The 20,291-nt window shown below is 32.2% G+C and overlaps 1 protein-coding gene across 3 annotated transcripts in view; it reads left to right on the top strand.

Annotated features, from left to right (window-relative positions):
• Positions 1-20,291, top strand: part of LOC143080309 (retinoblastoma-like protein 1) — a 73,206-nt gene continuing 52,915 nt past the window's right edge. For 2 of the 3 annotated variants that reach the window (XM_076256075.1, XM_076256073.1), the window contains exons 1-4: positions 2-220; positions 2,449-2,582; positions 3,660-3,860; positions 4,657-4,721. In XM_076256075.1, the coding sequence (XP_076112190.1) occupies positions 83-220; positions 2,449-2,582; positions 3,660-3,860; positions 4,657-4,721 (538 nt within the window). In that variant the 5' untranslated portion in view covers positions 2-82. Of the gene's footprint in view, positions 221-2,448; positions 2,583-3,659; positions 3,861-4,656; positions 4,722-20,291 lie in introns of all 3 variants that reach the window. The other variant, XM_076256074.1, reaches the window with a different exon arrangement.

Raw genomic sequence — 20,291 nt, 5'->3', positions numbered from 1 at the left:
TGTTTGACCTAGATTGAATTTGACGGCCATTGTTGATGAAATTTACTACGACCGGAAGAGTTGTAAATTTTTAACCCCGAAAATGGGTCTTTCAGAGGACGGCGAAGATGCCGTAGAAAGTCAGTTTGAAGAACTATGCCTAGATCTTAACATGGACAAGAAAGCAAGGGACGAAGCGTTAGAAAACTACCAAAAAATATTAGAAAATTATTCCTTAGAGGCATGTTTTCTTAGCGCAAGTTTAGACAAAATATTTATACACCCAGACACTGCTTACTCTCACACACACCACAAATCATCAGAATATTTTCATTAAATGGTCAAGGAACATGAAAAAACGATGAATTCACACAATGTAAGGTGGATACAGAGAATTTCATAGCTTATTCTGATTGTTCTTCCCTTGTATAAAATAGTACAGTATGAGTAGATCTATCCCCTCTCCATCAACTGTGGTGTACTCCCTCACCTCAGTTGATAAAGCGTAGGCTTGGTCTGCTATGGTCCAGTTTCAAATTCAAGCATTTTGAGGTAAATCATACCACATCTCTTTGTAAGTCCTGTGCAGTTGCATAAGGAAGCAAGTTAACTCGTACCAACGGAAACTCGTACCATGTTAACTCGTACCAAAAAAGTGAACTCGTACCAACGTAAAGTCGTACCACTGGGAAGTCGTACCATTAAAAATATATTAAAAAATACGAATGTTTTGTGGTGTTTTTTCTTACTAAAATTAATAAAAAAAAAGTTGAATTACTGTAATTTTATACTGGATTTTAATGAAAACTTGGACAAAAATACGTTTTTTTTTAGGTATCATTTACTTTCCTCTCAAGGTGTCACTACTCTTTATTGAAGCAATGCATATCTAACACATTAAATAAAAAAAAAGTAATCTTTATTTAAAGTCGGGGTTTGAACATGACATTATTTGAAATGTTAAAAGAAGTTGTCATATTTTGAAAACAATACATAGAAGTTACTAACGACCTTACTGGCTATTGCTCGGTCGGTAATCATAACCTTGTGCAAAATATTATATATAAAAAAAATCATACTTTTAACATGTTGGTCTTAAACAATTTACAACCTTTAAAACACACTAAATTAATTCTTTCAGTGAATAAAATTCCTTTGAGAAACAAAAGAAAAGTACCCAAATCTATTCAATGTAACTGATTTAAATGATTAAAAATTAAATCCAATGGTTATCAGTAGAAATTTAAAAAAGAATGATTCAAGGGAGACAACAAATCAAATCTGCCAAGGTATTGTCTATATCTAATACACATAGAACATTAGCTACAGATTGGTCATTGTACTTTCAAATTATATACATTTTACAGACTTAAGAGGTATTGAGAAAAATAACAGTATATATTCATAATTAAACACCAATCAAATGCAACTTATTTAAGTTGGTACGAGTTAGCAGTGGTACGAGTTTTTTTTTAGTGGTACGAGTTGACGTTGGTACGAGTTTACATTGGTAAGGGTTAACTATAATTCTTGCATAATACAGACTTGGTACCTCTACCATCATTTGAAGAGGATCTCTGAAGCTTATTTTATCACATGCTCTGATGCTTAACATCTTTCTATGTGCAAAAACACTATGAACACAGAAATTGCCATGGTCTGTCACCGTCATACATGTCGATCACATTTTATCTGATGCAAAACATTAACATGTCTCTCTGACATGAATGACTAGAGAGCATGAATTTCATTACAAAGTTGCTTGTCTCCACTGGGAATAAAAGCTGTGACCTCAGTGTTTTAAGGCAGCGCTTACACTAACTGAGCTAAAGAAGAACTTACTAAGCTCAACCCCTTATGGCTGACTAAGTTTATAATACATTTACTAAGTGTCAGATCAATCCCATCACACTTTCCCCATCTCAAGAGTCATCATACCATTATGACTCTCCCACACATACCCTAGCGTGAATACCTTGTGAATACCTTTTAAACCACCGAGGGTTTTTCAGTTCGGCCCACATGTAACTAGAGAGCTTGAATTGCATTACAAAATTGCTACATTTACTAAGGTATCTGACCTTGACCTCATTTGTCTATGAACTTGAAAAATGTTGAGTTTATATGATACTAGAAGTAAAACCTTCATCTTCAAGACTTTGAACATTAAATCATGTCATTTCAGCATGTGCAATCTTGTTATAAATATAATTAATTTCTATGTCTTCATGTACATGTATCTGTCAATTTTATAAAACTTGAGATGGAATTTTATTTGTGATAGAAATCCCTGTCCTCCCAAATCATTCAAATAAATGCTTTTTTTAATGGATCCTGATTTATATAGTTTGTTATAAAATGCATAAGTATTTTGTATGTAATTGTGAAGAAAACACATTGATATTAGCTTCATGCATATATTTTATTAAGTTCAACCTGTGGCTTTATAAATGTTCTTTTGTTTTGTAGGGAAATCAGTTACATTGGTTGGTGTGTGCACTCTATGAAGCATGTAGAAGGAGCGTTATTCCTACAGTAGGAAGAGGAACTGTGGAAGGAAATTGTGTGTCACTTACAAGGCTATTACGTTCTTCAAAATTCAGGTAGTTATTAATTGTTATGAATTATAAACCTATGGCTTCCTTTTACAAAAAGGTTGTTAGCAATTGTTTTAAAAAGGACATTAGCTGTCAAATTCTTGTTCACTTATTTGACTCAAAATCTCATATTTGATTTATAACATGCTGAAACATATATCCAAAATTACAATAAAACCGAAATAAACAATCAACAAAGCATGGACTTGTTAAAATATATCTGCATTTTGTGTGTATTTTATTCTTGACTCCATCTAATTAACCATAGAGATGACCTCTAAAGACTGCCGTTGGTCATATAGATTGATATAAACATAAATAAAAATAGTGAATCTTGTAATTGGATCTGTAGTTCCGTTTGATTTCATCTTGCAGGTTAAAATAAGTTAATCATTGTTTATAACTGTATGAATATGATTTTTGTGGATCGTATCAGTTAGCGAAATGGTTGTTTAGACATTCTTTTCCTCCTAATCATAGCCTTACAGAACTAATACATGTGTAAATTATCCAATCTCTAACTAATGGGTTAAATTTAAGGTACATTTGTAACATGAATACAGATACAATGAGGATGAATGATTCTCTTTCAAGTGAATATTTCATCAGCAATGTTTCTTGGCTTATTTTGACAAAATTGATCTAAATATAGGGCTATTCCAGAAAAAAATGGAGGGGGGGGGGGTTGGAAGGCACATAATATTAATAATACATTGGTGATGGGTATCAGAGCAACTTTTCACACTATAATGCACTATAATTCTCAATTACAATTATCTGGATGGCGGGTGCTGATAAAAACTGCCTTCCAAACCCCCCATACATTTTTTTATGGAATAGCCCTTACTGTAAAAGTGAAGCATTATTTCACTTATTCACTTTCATTAATGATTGATAAAAAACTCATTTGTTTAATTTCGTAGAAAATGCTCCTTCAATGAATCAAAATTTGTTAATTTATTGGTGTGTATTATAAAGACAAGTAACTACTATTTTACAAGAAAATGTGAAAAAAATAATTTGTTAACTTTTAGATTACATTATTTTGTAATAAATAATTGTAACCTTGAATTTTATTTGCAGTCTGATACAGTTTTTTAATAAGATGAAAAAGTGGTCTGATATGGCAAATTTAAGGAAAGAGTTCAGAGATAAGATAGACAGACTGGAGAGAAATTTTGCAGTTTCAACTGTTATCTTTAAGAAATTTGAACCAATATTTTTGGACATATTTAGAAATCCAATGGACGAACCTGCAAAGCAGAATAGAAGTCGAAAACAGAGGTAAATTCTGAAATAATAACTATTATTTAGAAGAAAAGGTAATATCAAAATATACAACCCAGCTTGACAAATGTTGGAAAAAGCTTTGTGGTTTGGATGTTATATTTTTGAAAAAGAATGTTTTGTGATTTATTGCTCATCAAATAAATCTGATAGACAAGTACATGTAATACGAGTTGCATTTTATGATACCATATTCTTCATTTAACATAATTACATATAAAATAATTTCAGCATTTTGAATTTTTTATTTAAACAAAATTAAAAAGTTGTTGTGCTTATAGCTTTATTTTTTGCATTATTCTTTTTAAGATTGGATGCATGTCACTCTTTGATTATTTTTCCGTTTGCATAAATATCTTAAAATCCAACACCAATGGCTTCCTTAGAATGAAGAAAAATTTGAATGTCATAAAAGGAAGTTTCAATAAACTTGTAAGTCGAAAAAAAATGAAGTACATTGACGAAAAAACAATCAAAAGACAAACAAGTCTAAACTTCAAGTGCAAAGCACGACATGGAAGCTTAAAAAAATAAACAATTGTTTATAACCTATGATTAAGTGGAGTTATGCCCCTTATAACAATTAATAAAAAATAAAATCTTTGAAATATCTTAATTAAATATCTTTGAATTTTGGATACTCAGTGCTCTTCAACTTTGTACTTGTTTGGCTTTATAAATATTTTGATATGAGCGTCACTGATGAGTCTAATGTAGACGAAACGCATGTCTGGTGTACTAAATTATAATCCTGGTACCTTTGATAACTATTTACAGACTATTTTGTTTTTAGGAGGTTACCATGTTCCTCGTCAGAAGTTTTCAACTTTTGTTGGACTATGTTTGTTCATGTTAAAGGTAAGTTTTGAATAATAAGCATAACTATTGAGTTGATGGATGAACAAAAATATTTACTACATGTAGTTGCAAAATATAAAAAAAATTGAAAATCTGATACTGTACCATTATTTAGATACCCAATTGTCTTATTAAGAGGTGATCCTACTTGCAGAGGCTCATAGTCTGTTGAGGTTAATAAAGTGGTGTAATTTTGTGGAGCTTGCAAAATTTTTGCATAGTCATCCAACATTCAGTCAGTTTGTTTATAAAATTTAGACAAAAGACATTTTCTAAACGAAAAAACATATTTTAAATTTTCCCACTTCCCACAATTGGAAAAGTATATTTCCCACACAGCTTTTTTTTGTAAAATTAGAAAAAAAAACCGACTTCAAGAGGTTTTTAGTCAAGAGTAAAATCTTGACCCTTTAAATTGTTTTAGCATTAATACCGATTGCTTATCAAAGTTGAGGACAATTATTCCCAAATTCTTGTTGATTTTTGTTGTAAGAATAAAGGAAGTAGGAGGAGAAGTGTTGCCTTCAACTGCATCATTGTTAACAGACGGAACAAAACTATCCATACCTGTTTCATTTTTATGCACCTGTTCTAAAAATAGCATAAAGACAATCAAAGCTAAGATTGTGCAGCTAGGCCTGAATGAATTGAAGATTTGACTTTGGTGCATTTCAAAAGATTTTTTCAAACAAAAGTATGTTTTAAATTGCTCGCAATTGTGTGTAATAAAATTAAAGTGAGAACCCTTAAAAAAAATAATAATTGATAAGTAAATTAAAATATGTTGCATACAGATTCTCTGTCTTTCATTGGTTAGATCAAAATTAAAAAAAATATATATTTGTTCTTTAACAAAAATAGGAATTCAGGAATAGAAACTGTTGGTCTCTTTTTGAAAACGTTTAGTAAAAATCATGTGCGATTGTTTGCTGTATTTTCCTGAATAAGGTGGTTTTCCTGAAGCAAGTTGCATAAAAATAATGTGAGAAAACTTCAACAGTGTTTAATTATGACAAGATCACAAAAAAAAAAACATTGGAAAAGTTGTATTTTTTATATAACTGGAAATTGGATATGTACTAGTAAATTGAAAACAAAAACGGTGTGAGTTGGCAAAAATTTGTATGTCATATTTCACAAAAATATAGGACTTTGGTAGTAAATACTAAGTGCCGTTCTTTAACATTAGGCTAAAACAAAGCAAATGTAGCAGTCTGTAACTCAAAATCCTGAACGAAAAACCGACTATTGTAGCTGTGCTGGTTCCTTGCTAACAACTAAACTATGTACGTAGTTAAAATACAAGCAGATTCCAGTTTACTTGTGCATTATTTGAAAAGAAGTGAGAAAATTTTAATGAAGCATCAAATATTGTTATCCATCAGTAAATAAAAGATAATCAGAATTAGAATTGCAGATTGATTCGGATTAGGTGGAAAATTAAAGTTTTGAGTTAGAGTACCTCCTGTCAAGCAAATTTAATGTTGGAGTATAATATCACGGATAAATCAGTACTGAATTAGAGGAAACATGTTTTGTATTTTGTCAACCATCAGGTCGTTTATATTTGGATTTAGAATTTCTCAAAAACAAGAGGTGACATTGGGGAAATTTACTAAAAGGTGAGATCAACTTAAACTTCTCCCTAGAGTGAAGTGGGGAGATCTAAAGCGACTTTGTCACTCACTTGGCCTGGTGTGGTAACCCATACACCTGTGATATCTTCTCCCTAGAGTGAAGTGGGGAGATCTAAAGCGACTTTGTCACTCACTTGGCCGGGTGTGGTAACCCATACACCTGTGATATCTTCTCCCTAGAGTGAAGTGGGGAGATCTAAAGCGACTTTGTCACTCACTTGGCCGGGTGTGGTAACCCATACACCTGTGATATCTTCTCCCTAGAGTGAAGTGGGGAGATCTAAAGCGACTTTGTCACTCACTTGGCCTGGTGTGGTAACCCATACACCTGTGATATCAAATGTTTTCTCTTATTTCTTGCCTGTTGTACTGTAGTCCGCACCCCTGTCTGGCAGGTTAAATTTTGAAGAATAAAGCCATGGACTATACAAGCCTGAATTTGGAACCCTTAAAAAATTACACCCTTAAAATCCCTGATCAGTTTTATTGTCGAGCCTGCAACTTTTGTTGCAGAAAGCTCGACATAGGGATAGTGATCCAGCGGCAGCGGCGGCGGTGTTAGCTCACTTCTTAAAAGCTATATATTTTAGAAGGTGGAAGACCTGGATGCTTCATATTTTGTATATAGATGCCTCATGTTACGAAGTTTCCGTCAGTCACATCTCCATTGTCCTTGACCTCATTTTCATGGTTCAGTGACCACTTGAAAAAAAACTTCAGATTTTTTGTAATGTTAAATTCTCTCTTACCGTAAGTAATAGGATAACTATATTTCGTATGTGCGTACCTTGCAAGGTCCTCATGCCCGTCAGACAGTTTTCACTTGACCTCGACCTCATTTCATGGATCAGTGAACAAGGTTAAGTTTTGGTTGTCAAGTCCATATCTCAGATACTATAAGCAATAGGTCTAGTATATTCAGTTTATGGAAGGACTGTAAGGTGTACATGTCCAACTGGCAGGTGTCATCTGACCTTGACCTCATTTTCATGGTTCAGTGGTTATAGTAAAGTTCTCATATTTTATGCAATAGGTTTACTATATTTGTTGTATGGAATGATTGTAAGGTGTACATGTCTAGCTGGCAGATGTCATCTGACCTTGACCTAATTTTTATGGTTCAGTGGTTATAGTTAAGTTTTTGTGTTTTGGTCTGTTTTTCTTATACTTTATGCAATAGGTTTACTATATTTGTTGTATGGAATGATTCAGGGCTCGACATTAACGCTTGTCCGATTGTACGGGACAAGTGGACACAGGTGTCGGGCAAGTAGATTCACCATACTACTTGTCCGATGGGACAAGTGAAAAATCAAGGTCAGATAAAAATAGATCAAATTCAAGACTTATACATTCCCAAAAATATGAATGATTATTTTATTGATCATACTAAATGAAATAATTATTCATTGATTGAACTAGAGACATATAAAACTTGTATAATATGTCTCTGATTTGGAGTATTTGAACATGCTGGCAGCCATTGACCAGGGGGATATAAGTAAGGGGAAAGAAACCAATGTTAATGTATCTTCTTAGTATAAGCTTCCTTGAATCAGGAGCACCTCCATATGGAGTTTTACCTAAACTTTAAAATATTAAATTAAAGTATGTTTCATTTGATTTTGCTTTTATGCATAACAATACATTAAAAGAGGTTTTATTTGATAAGATCTATGATATAAAAATTTAAGATGAAAAAAATCTAAAAAGGCAGATTTTTTAGTGAAATGTGTATGTACTTCATGATCATATATCAATGTATATACAAATCAAAATAAATTGTAAAAGCTTGTTTTGACATCATCAATAAATTAAAAAGGTTTACTCATATACATGTTCAAGGTGGCCAGGTGTATATACATCCTTGGTTTAACCCATACCACTACTTAAAAGAATGAATAGGTCCATAGGGGAACGTAGTGCTTTGGGAAGAAATGATGATTTAATGATTGACAAATGATAGTGACATTGAGTCAGAGAACACAGTCTTGCAAAAAAACTTTCATTCTGAAATAATGAAATGTATTTTGATGTGGTATTCATATAACATTACAAAATGCTCTTTTTATTAGGTACAATCAAAGCCCAAGTGTTATTACTGTATAAATCATCAATATGTTTGATTTTCAATTATGAATTCGGACAAGAGAGTTAAGAGTTCGGACAAGTTGATTTTCTTGCCACTTGTCCGAAGGGACAAGTTAGAAAAAATGTTAATGTAGAGGCCTGATGATTGTAAGGTGTACATGTCTAGTGGGCAGATTTCATATGACCTTGACCTCATTTTCATGGTTCAGTGGTCAAAGTTAAGTTTTTGAGTTTTGGTCTTTTTATCTAATACTATATGTCATAGGTCAACTATATTTGGTGTATGGAAATATTTTATGATCTATATGTCAGTCGCACAGGTTTTATTTGACCTTGACCTGGTTTTCACGGTTCATTGCTCAGTGTTAAGTTTTTGTGTTTTGGTCTATTTTCTTAAACTATAAGCAATAGGCTCAACTATATTTGTCAGGTTTGTTGTATGGAAGCATTGTTAGCTGTACATGTCTGCCTGGCATATGGTTCAACTGACCTTGACCTCATATTCATTATTCATGTTAAGTTTATGTGACAGTCATAATAAAGCTTTATATTTAGGAGTATCAACATAATATCAATGATTAGTAAAGAAGGCGAGACATTTCAGTGTGTGCACTCTTGTTTTCTTTGGTATCTGGATGATAATTATAATGATTATGCTTCTTGATTACATCTTTTGAAATTTAACAAACATTGTTTTGTACTGTTAAATACATTTAAAGTAGGATTTTGAGGTTCACTATTTTAAGAGTTATTCCCAGAGTTACCTTCAAGTTTAGATATTTTGTGTTTCAAGATGAGAATAAAAGTGCTATTTGTTACATTTGAGCTGCATTGGATAGAAATCGACCTAATGCAAGTGCATGTATACATGAACATGACTCAAACATTCAAATACGAAATAAAAGATAAAAGTTGTTCTGTTTCTTTGTCTATTACGTTCTCCTATTTATTTGTATTGTAGTTCTGTAATATTATGTTTTCATTTCAATGTTATATTTAACACTGACATTAAAGTGCCAGGTTTGGCATGCCACAAAACCATGTTTTTTCTTATATTTGAGTTTGAATTCACATTACTATAAGACGTGTCACGGTACTTTTCTATCCCAAATTCATGTATTTGGTTTTGATGTTATAATTGTTATTCTCATCGGATTTTGTCTAATGTTTAGTCCGTTTCTGTGTATGTTATATTTTAATGTTGTGTCGTTGTTCTCCTCTTATATTCAATGCGTTTCCCTCAGTTTTAGTTAGTTACCCCAATTTTGTTTTTTGTCCATAGATTTACGAGTTTTAAACAGCGGCATACTACTGTTGCCTTTATTTGTAGCCTGGTTCTTATGACAGTTCAATTTTTAAACAATTACAGACTCCGTAGAAATTATTTCAATCTGCTAAAGATTAACAGATGTATTGATATTCATTTGCATAAAGTCAATTTCTATCCAACTCCGCTCATTTGTAATTTGTACTTTTGGAATTTACTGGTATGGAGTTCTTCTGCTAATGTGCTCACTAGTTTTCTTAATTTTAGTTATTATGTCTCAAGTTGCCTGATGATTACCATCTTAAAGACTACCACAAGGCTTATTTGTATTGGCAGAAAAGGAAATTTGATTAATTATGTGTTATTGGGTCTTAAGTTTCATCAATGTTTAACAAACATATTTTTGGAAAGTTTGCTGTAGCTTACTATAGCAATACTTTCCTAAGGCATCGGCCTCAAACCGGAACTGACAGAATATGTTAAATGTTCAACTCCAAGATAATGTAGTACTAGTTAACATTTGATTGATGTATAGTCATGTGACCTGTTGTTGTACAAGATCCTGGATATAATAATAAATCAACCAGTAAACGGTATCAGTCTGTTTATTTTTTTTTTGTGAAGTGAAGTGACTAATCCCTTCCCAGAGAAAACCTGATGAAACTGGGGATAGAAGGGGTGATTGGCGAAATAAGGAATACAAGGGGAGTGATTGATGAAATATTTAAGCGCAGCTCGAAACAAAAATTAAAACTTAACACCATAAAAAAATCATGATGAAAAGTTACCAACCAGTATCTAGATTAGTATTGCCATCTTAATTTTGAAAAAGAATTTGAGCTGATGGATGTTATGTTATGGTGAGCAATTCTTTTTTTATGATTTGAATTTTCAATAAAAGTTGGATCTTCTAACAATAATAGAGGACCTTTATGTTTCTTTGGTCAAATCAAAGTTACTGGCCTTTCATCGTTTAAATTAAATTTGAACCCTTGTTGTTTGAACCAAATACTGAAGTTGAAAATAGAAATCTTAGAGAAAAAAAGGCAATTTTGAAAGTGTAGGATGTCCTCTTATCTCAAGAGGAAACACTATTTCCTAAATGGACCTTAACTCCAAGTAGCATAAATGTAATGTGTGTCACAGGCTATTATTTGAACTTGGAATTATTTTTATACCACCGCAAAAATTGAAAATTTGAAAGTCGTCCGAATACTTTTAGTTTTCGCACTCTAACTTTAGTAAAAGTGAATAGAAATCTATGAAATTTTAACACAAGGTTTATGACCACAAAAGGCAGGTTGGGATTGATTTTGGGAGTTTTGGTCCCAACATTTTAGGAATAAGGGGCCAAAAAGGGCCCAAATAAGCATTTTTAGGTTTTCGCACTATAACTTTAGTTTAAGTAAATAGAAATCTATGTAATTTTGACACAAGGTTTATGACCACAAAAGGAAGGTTGGGTTTGATTTTGGGAGTTTTGGTCCCAACAGTTTTGGAATAAGGGGCCCAAAGGGTCCAAAATTGAACTTTGTGTTCAAAAATTGAATAATTGGGGTTCTTTGATATGCCGAATCTAACTGTGTAATGTAGATTCTTAATTTTTTGGTCCCGTTTTAAATTTGGTCTACATTAAGGTCCAAAGGGTCCAAAATTAAACTTAGTTTGATTTTAATAAAAAATGAATCCTTGGGGTTGATTTTGGGAGTTTTGGTCCCAACATTTTATTGGCCCAGTTTTCAAGTTAGTCCAAATCGGGGTCCAAAATTAAACTTTGTTTGATTTCATCAAAAATTGAATAATTGGTGTTCTTTGATATGCCAAATATAACTGTGCATGTAGATTCTTAATTTTTTGGTCCCGTTTTAAATTTGGTCTACATTAAGGTCCAAAGGGTCCAAAATTAAACTTAGTTTGATTTTAATAAAAAATGAATCCTTGAGGTTGATTTTGGGAGTTTTGGTCCCAACATTTTATTGGCCCAGTTTTCAAGTTAGTCCAAATCGGGGTCCAAAATTAAACTTTGTTTGATTTCATCAAAAATTGAATAATTGGTGTTCTTTGATATGCCAAATATAACTGTGCATGTAGATTCTTAATTTTTGGTCCCGTTTTCAAATTGGTCTACATTAAAGTCCAAAGGGTCCAAAATTAAACTAAGTTTGATTTTAACAAAAATTGAATTCTTGGGCTTTTTTGATATGCTGAATCTAAACATGTACTTAGATTTTTTAGCTCACCTGGCCTAAAAGGCCATGTGAGCTTTTCTCATCACTTGGCGTCCGTCGTCGTCGTCGTCCTCAACAATTTTTCAAACATCTTCTCCTCTGAAACTACTGAATGGATTTGAATGAAACTTAGCATGATTGTTCCTTAGATTATCCTGCACTAAGTGTGTGCTTCGATTTTTGATCCGTCAAAAAACATGGCCGCCGTTACTTAAAATAGAACATAGGGGTCAAATGCAGTTTTTGGCTTATATCTCAAAAACGAAAGCATTTAGAGCAAATCTGACATGGGTAAAAATGTTCATTAGGTCAAGATCTATCAGCCCTGAAATTTTCAGATGAATCAAACAAACCATTGTTGGGTTGCTGCCACTTAATTGGTAATTTTAAGGAAATTTTGCAGTTTTTATACGACCGCAAAATTTGAAAAATTTTTCGTCGTATATTGCTATCACGTTGGCGTCGGCATCGTCGTCCGAATACTTTTAGTTTTCGCACTCTAACTTTAGTAAAAGTGAATGGAAATCTATGAAATTTTAACACAAGGTTTATGACCACAAAAGGAAGGTTGGTATTGATTTTGGAAGTTTTGGTCCCAACATTTTAGGAATTAGGGGCCAAAAAGGGCCCAAATAAGCATTTTCTTGGTTTTCGCACTATAACTTTAGTTTAAGTGAATAGAAATCTATGAAATTTTGACACAAGGTTTATGACCACAAAAGGAAGGTTGGGATTGATTTTGGGGGTTTTGGTTCCAACAGTTTAGGAATTAAGGGCCAAAAAAGGGCCCAAATAAGCATTATTCTTGGTTTTCGCACAATAACTTTAGTATAAGTAAATAGAAATCTATGAAATTTTGACACAAGGTTTATGACCACAAAAGGAAGGTTGGGATTGATTTTGGGGGTTTTGGTTCCAACAGTTTAGGAATTAAGGGCCAAAAAAAGGCCCAAATAAGCATTATTCTTGGTTTTCGCACAATAACTTTAGTATAAGTAAATAGAAATCTATGAAATTTAAACACAAGGTTTATGACCATAAAAGGAAGGTTGGGTTTGATTTTGGGAGTTTTGGTCCTAACAGTTTAGGAATAAGGGGCCCAAAGGGTCCAAAATTGAACTTTGTGTGATTTCATCAAAAATTGAATAATTGGTATTCTTTGATATGCCGAATCTAACTATGTATGTAGATTCTTAATTTTTGGTCCCGTTTTCAAATTGGTCTACATTAAGGTCCAAAGGGTCCAAAATTAAACTTAGTTTGATTTTAACAAAAATTGAATCCTTAGGGTTCTTTGATATGCTGAATTTAAAAATGTACTTAGATTTTTAATTATTGGCCTAGTTTTCAAGTTGGTCCAAATGGGGGTCCAAAATTAAACTTTGTTTGATTTCATCAAAAATTGAATAAATGGGTTCTTTGATATGCCAAATCTAACTGTGTATGTAGATTCTTCATTTTTGGTCCAGTTTTCAAATTGGTCTACATTAAGGTCCAAAGGGTCCAAAATTAAATTAAGTTTGATTTTAACAAAAATTAAATTCTTGGGCTTCATTGATATGCTTTATCTAAATATGTACTTTGATTTTTGATTATTGGCCCAGTTTTCAAGTTGGTCCAAATCAGGATTCCATATCAAGTATTGTGCAATAGCAAGAAATTTTCAATTGCACAGTATTGCGCATTAGCAAGAAATATCTAATTGCACAATATTGAGTTTTGGTCTTTTTATCTAATACTGTATGGCATAGGTCAACTATATTTGGTGTATGGAAATATTTTATGATCTTTATGTCAGTCGCGCAGGTTTTATTTGATGGTGACCTCATTTTCACAGTTCATTGCACAGGGTTAAGTTTTTGTGTTTTGGTCTATTTTTCTTAAACTATAAGTAATGGGTCAACTATATATATATGTTGTATAGAAGCATTGTTAGCTGTACATGTCTGCCTGGCTTGGTTCATCTGACCTTGACCTCATTTTCAAGGTTCATTGGTCTTTGTTTAGTTATCTTGGTTAATGTTAAGTTTATGAGACAGTTGTAATAAAACTAAGCTTTATACTTAGGACTATCAACATAATATCAATGATTAGTATAGAAGGCGAGACATTTCAGCGTGTGCACTCTTGTTATACAATAAACAATGTATATTCACTTTTACTACCAACCAATCTTTACCATTCAGTGATAACAAGCACTTTATTTTACATTTTAATATTTTATGATGTATTTAAAAGAGTAGTTATTGTTGCAAACTCCATTAGAAATTTGAATTGATATCAGTTTTGGAAAAAGGGAAACGGGGATGTGAAAAAAGGGGGGGGGGTTAAATTTTTCTCATTTCAGATTTCATAAATAAAAAGAAAATTTCTTCAAACATTTTTTTGAGAGGATTAATATTCAACAGCATTTGTTTTGTGTAAAAAAAACCATGTAATGTCAAAAATTTGATCACAATCCAAATTCAGAGCTGTATCACGCTTGAATGTTTTGTCCATACTTGCCCCAACTGTTCAGGGTTCGACCTCTGCGGTCGTATAAAGCTGCGCCCTGCGGAGCACCTGGTTGGTCATTATCTTGAATATTATTATAGATAAAGATAAACTGTAAACAGCAAAAATGATCAGCAAAGTAAGATCTACAAATAAGTTAATATGACCAAAATTGTCAATTGACCCCTTAAGGGGTTATTGTCCTTTAATGACAATTTTTCACAATTTGTTCATCACATTTGCTAACTTAAAAAATCTTCTCCTCTGAAACTACTGAATGGATTTGGATGAAACTTAGCATGATTGTTCCTTAGATTATCCTGCACAAAGTGTGTGCTTCGATTTTTGATCCGTCAAAAAACATGGCCGCCGTTACTTAAAATAGAACATAGGGGTCAAATGCAGTTTTTGGCTTATATCTCAAAAACGAAAGCATTTAGAGCAAATCTGACATGGGGTAAAAATGTTATTAGGTCAAGATCTATCAGCCCTGAAATTTTCAGATGAATCAAACAAACCATTGTTGGGTTGCTGCCACTTAATTGGTAATTTTAAGGAAATTTTGCAGTTTTTGGTCATTATCTTGAATATTATTATAGATAAAGATAAACTGTAAACAGCAAAAATGATCAGCAAAGTAAGATCTACAAATAAGTTAATATGACCAAAATTGTCAATTGACCCCTTAAGGGGTTATTGTCCTTTAATGACAATTTTTCACAATTTGTTCATCATATTTGCTAACTTTAAAAAATCTTCTCCTCTAAAATTACTTAACCAAATTCAACCAAACTTCAACTGAATGATCAGTAGGGTGTATTAAATAAAGTTTGTGCTTTATTTTTTATTTCGTCAAAAAACTTGGCCGTCATGGCTAAAAATAGAACACAGGGTAAAATGCAGTTTTTGGCTTATATCTCAAAAACTCCAGCATTTAGAGCAAATAAGACAAGAAGTTAAAGTATTTATTAGGTCAAGGTCTACCTGTCCTGAAATTTTCAGCCGAATTGGGTAACTGGTTTTTCAGGTATAATGCCCCTGAATTGATGATTTTAAAGAAATTTTGCAGTTTTTGGTTATTATCTTGAATATTATTATAGATACAGATAAACTGTTAAAGCAAAAATGTTAAGCTAAGTAAGATCTACAAATAAGTCAATTTGACCAAAATTGTCAATTGACCCCTTAAGTAGTTATTGCCCTTTAAAGACTTTTTTCACAATTTGTTCATCATGTTGACTTACTTTAAAAAATCTTCTCCTTTGAAACTGCTGTATCAATTTCAGCCAAACTTAGGCTAAATGAGTTTCAGAGTATCTAGTATAAATTTTATATTTCATTTCCTTGTATGTCAGAAACATAGCTCCTATGGCTAAAATAGAACATAGGAGAAAATAATTTTTTTTTTGCTTTTGAAGAAAATAGGACGATTCAAAGAACATTTAAATAAATTGAAAAGCCAAAATAATCATTGATGAGAGATTTAACCAAAAAAATTAAGGTGAGCGATTCAGGCTCTTGAGAGCCTCTTGTTTATTATAGGCCCAGTTTTCAAGTTGGTTCAAATCAGGATCCAAAATTATTATATTAAGTATTGTGCAATAGCAAGAAATCTTCAATTGCACAGTATTGTGCAATAGCAAGAAATTTTCAATTGCACAGTATTGTGCAATAGCAAGAAATCTTCAATTGCACAGTATTGTGCAATAGCACATATTTTCAATTGCACAGTATTGCGCATTAGCAAGAAATATCTAATTGCACAATATTGTGCAATAGCAAGAAATTTTCAATTGGAGTTATCTTTCTTTGTCCAGAATAGTAGTTGAATCAACTTAAATCATTGTTTTATACAATATACAATGTATATTCACTTTTACTATTTTTCTCATTTCCGATTTCATAAATAAAAAGAAAATTTTTTGAGAGGATTAATATTCAACAGCATAGTGAATTGCTCAAAGGCAAAAAAAATATTTGAAGTTCATTAGACCACATTCATTCTGTGTCAGAAACCTATGCTGTGTCAACTATTTAATCACAATCCAAATATAGAGCTGAATCCAGCTTGAATGTTGTGTCCATACTTGCCCCAACCGTTCAGGGGTCAACCTCTGCGGTCGTATAAAGCTGCGCCCTGTGGAGCATCTGGTTAATTATGGAATTTGCTTTATTTCTTTTTATTGAAATTTTCAATAAATTCCACGTTTATTCTGTACTGAAATGTTCTGTGCTGCGCACAACACTTTCTATTACAAAGAAAATAGTATTTTTCAATAGAATGTACTGTGCCGCGCACAACACTATCTAACCAAAATACATTGTATGGAAAGTGTTATTAACCGCTCAAAAGATCATGATACCAAATATTACATGGAATTTATCAAAAATTTTAAACACAAGAAATTAAGCAAATTCCATAATTAAAAATAATTCCAAGTTCAAATAATAGCCTGTTAGTAAAGAATTAATTACCCTTCTGGAACAACTACTTCAAAAGTGCGGATTAAGATAAAAAAAATCATGAACTGGCTGAATCAGCCATTTGCACACTGCCATACCCAGATCTCTTTTTCTTAATGGTCATTGTGGGGATTTCTGCGTCCTCCTTCATTAAAAACTGGCTACTTTGATATTGTTAAATCTGCAAAAAGTGGTTTTAAGCACTAAAAATCAATCAGTCAACCCCTGACTTATGAAGTTCATGTATTCACTGTGGCCTCCTGTCTGCAGGCTACAGAAAGCTACACTCATAAGCGTATGATATGTCCTGCATGGCAAATATGATATAAAAATGGCATAAAGTTGTCCATGTAAAATCCTAACCACTGATCAACATGGCACCATTTTCACCTCATCCACCCTGCCCCATTATTCACTTATATGCTAGTTTTATAAGTACCATTAAGCCCCCGCAGCAAGGTTTTACTTATTTGCTTATAATTTTGAGAGCTTTAGAAGTAAAAGAAAATTTTCAAATTGTGAAAAACATTAAACATGTACAAAGATGATGATTAGGGGTGCTAATGAAAAATTACTAAAAAATTATTATTTACATTGCATATATCATGGTGATAGAAAGATTGACCATGTTTCATAAGATGAAGGTCATCTTCAGTCTCTTAGGATGAAGATTGTTATCAATTTAGGTTAGTAGGTGAATAATCAAGACTAAAAATAAGATAAAAAACAAATCTAGGGACATTATCCTAAGTGATTTTATTCTATTTTAAACAGAACCCTAAGGGCTCTCTAAAATGTTTTGTTTTGTATTTACTCATAAATAGTACCCATACCTTAAGGGCTCTCTAAAAGATTGTTTGTTTAGCATTTACCCATAAATCAGGCAGTACATTTAAAGTGAAATTTGTCAGTATAAATACAGGTATAATATAAATCTTAATGGTATCAATCAGCCCCACTAGACTCTTAATTGAATGTTAAATTCATGCAAATGAAATTTGTCTTATCAGCCTAGTAAATCAGGGTATGAAATTACAACTTATTTGGTATGAATGAAGATAGCGACATGAGGGAATTTCTTTAAGAGCATGCTTGGTTGATAAAACCTTGTTGATTTCCTGGGGACAATCAATGACTTGGTTTCTGTTGTGGATACAGTTAAAATATTGTCATCAGCGACTTTATAAACATATTGATTTGCTATTTTAAATGATCTGATATGTGCAATTAAATGAGAGAAAATTTTCAGTGATGGAAATTTTCCAAGATGTTAAAAAGTATGTCATTTGAGGGTAATACCTAAGTTATGTAGGTGAGCAAGGATAGATGTTAATTTGCAATGGAAATTGTTCTGTTTTTATACAGATTTGAATAATAGAATTGTACTTTTGTTTTGTTTTCTGAACCAGGGAAAGTACATACATTTATTGTTTATATTAACCCGATGTAGGTAACTGTGCCAAATCATTCCTTTATTGTTCATTTGGTGAATGAAATAATAGTACACAGCCAAAGCCTTTAATCTGATTGATGAAAACAGGACTTTATTATTTGTCTGAACATGGAATTGAATGATAAAATGAAAAAAGTTTTGTATAGTTAGTTGTCCTTATAAGAGAATGGGGCAAAGCAAGAAACACATCTGATCCCAGTAATCCAGTTACATATACAGATACTAAAAATTCAGAAGTGTTTAGATGCATTAATTATTGTGAATGCTGAGCAGCGTTTACCAATTCTTGATGAGTTATTGCAATTTCACAAAATACTGCATACCCAACAAGAAAAAAAGCTTTTAAAATTTGTATGCAAATTTAAATATTTTAAACACCTATATTTGGGCAGTTTATGATATTGCAAACAAATACATTTTTTTGACAGAAACTGGATTGTACCATTCTTGCTATACAAATTTTTAGTGTAAAGTTGAATGCACTCGACTAAAAATATCTTTCGATATTATCAGTTGTCAACTTGTGGAATGAATATTGCTTGTGTCAGAATACCACAAAATTTGCTTAGAATGTTTTTTACAGAATTTAAATTCTGATCCGAGTGATAGTTAAGATTTCCCATTTGTTAAGCACAACGCTTTAATATTTAGACTGACAGATTTTTTGCAGAATATTTTATTTTTATGCCCCACCTACGATAGTAGAGGGGCATTATGTTTTCTGGTCTGTGGCTCTGTTCGTGCGTTTGTTCGTCTGTCCGTTCGGCTGTGCGTCCGTTCAGGTTAAAGTTTTTGGTCAAGGTAGTTTTTGATGAAGCTGAAGTCCAATCAACTGGAAACTTTGTACACTTGTTGCTTATGATATGATCTTTCTAATTTTAAAGCCAAATTAGACTTTTGACCCCAATTTCACGGTCCACTGAACATAGAAAATGAAAGTGGGAGTTTCAGGTTAAAGTTTTTGGTCAAGTTAATTTTTGATGAAGCTGAAGTCCAATCAATTTAAAACTTAGTACACTTGTTGCTTATGTATGATATGATCTTTCTAATTTTAAAGCCAAATTAGACTTTTGACCCCAATTTAACAGTCCACTGAACATAGAAAATGAAAGTGGGAGTTTCAGGTTAAAGTTTTTGGTCAAGTTAGTTTTTGATGATGCTGAAGTCCAATTAACTTGAAACTTATTACACTTGTTGCTTATGATATGATCTTTCTAATTTTAAAGCCAAATTAGACTTTTGACCCCAATTTCACGGTCCTATGAACATAGAAAATGAAAGGGGGAGTTTCAGGTTAAAGTTTTTGGTCAAGGTAGTTTTTGATGAAGCTGAAGTCCAATCAACTGGAAACTTTGTACACTTGTTGCTTATGATATGATCTTTCTAATTTTAAAGCCAAATTAGACTTTTGACCCAATTTCACGGTTCACTAAACATAGAAAATGAAAGTGTGAGTTTCAGGTTAAAGTTTTTGGTCAAGGTAGTTTTTGATGAAATTGAAGTCCAATCAACTTGAAACTTAGTACATATGTTCCCTATAGTATAATCTTTCTAATTTTAATGCCAAATTAGATTATTACCCAATTTTTACAGTCCATGAAACATTGAAAAGAATAGTGCAAGTGGGGCATCCGTGTACTTTGGACACGTTCTTGTTTAAAGATTTTATAAAGATTCCAATAAAAAAGAAGTGATTATAACTACAGTTGGTACAGGAGACTCCTAATACTTGATCTTTTATTTTGATGTATAAACTTCAAATGTATTTTCTGTCTATATTTGTAAATAAACTTAAATTTCATATCAAAATATAAAAAATAACTAATTGAATTCTTTCATCAGGTAATGAAAGATGTCTGATCTGTACTTTGTAATGTAAGACTTTTCATGAGTTAATTATGGTAATCTTTATCAGGAATTCTTGTACATGTGGAATTT

The sequence above is a fragment of the Mytilus galloprovincialis genome, chromosome 6 (genome assembly GCF_965363235.1).
Source record: "Mytilus galloprovincialis chromosome 6, xbMytGall1.hap1.1, whole genome shotgun sequence".
NCBI lineage: Eukaryota > Metazoa > Mollusca > Bivalvia > Mytilida > Mytilidae > Mytilus > Mytilus galloprovincialis.
The sequence above is the reverse complement of the archived record's forward strand: the minus strand, read 5'-3'. Positions and strand labels throughout refer to the sequence as shown.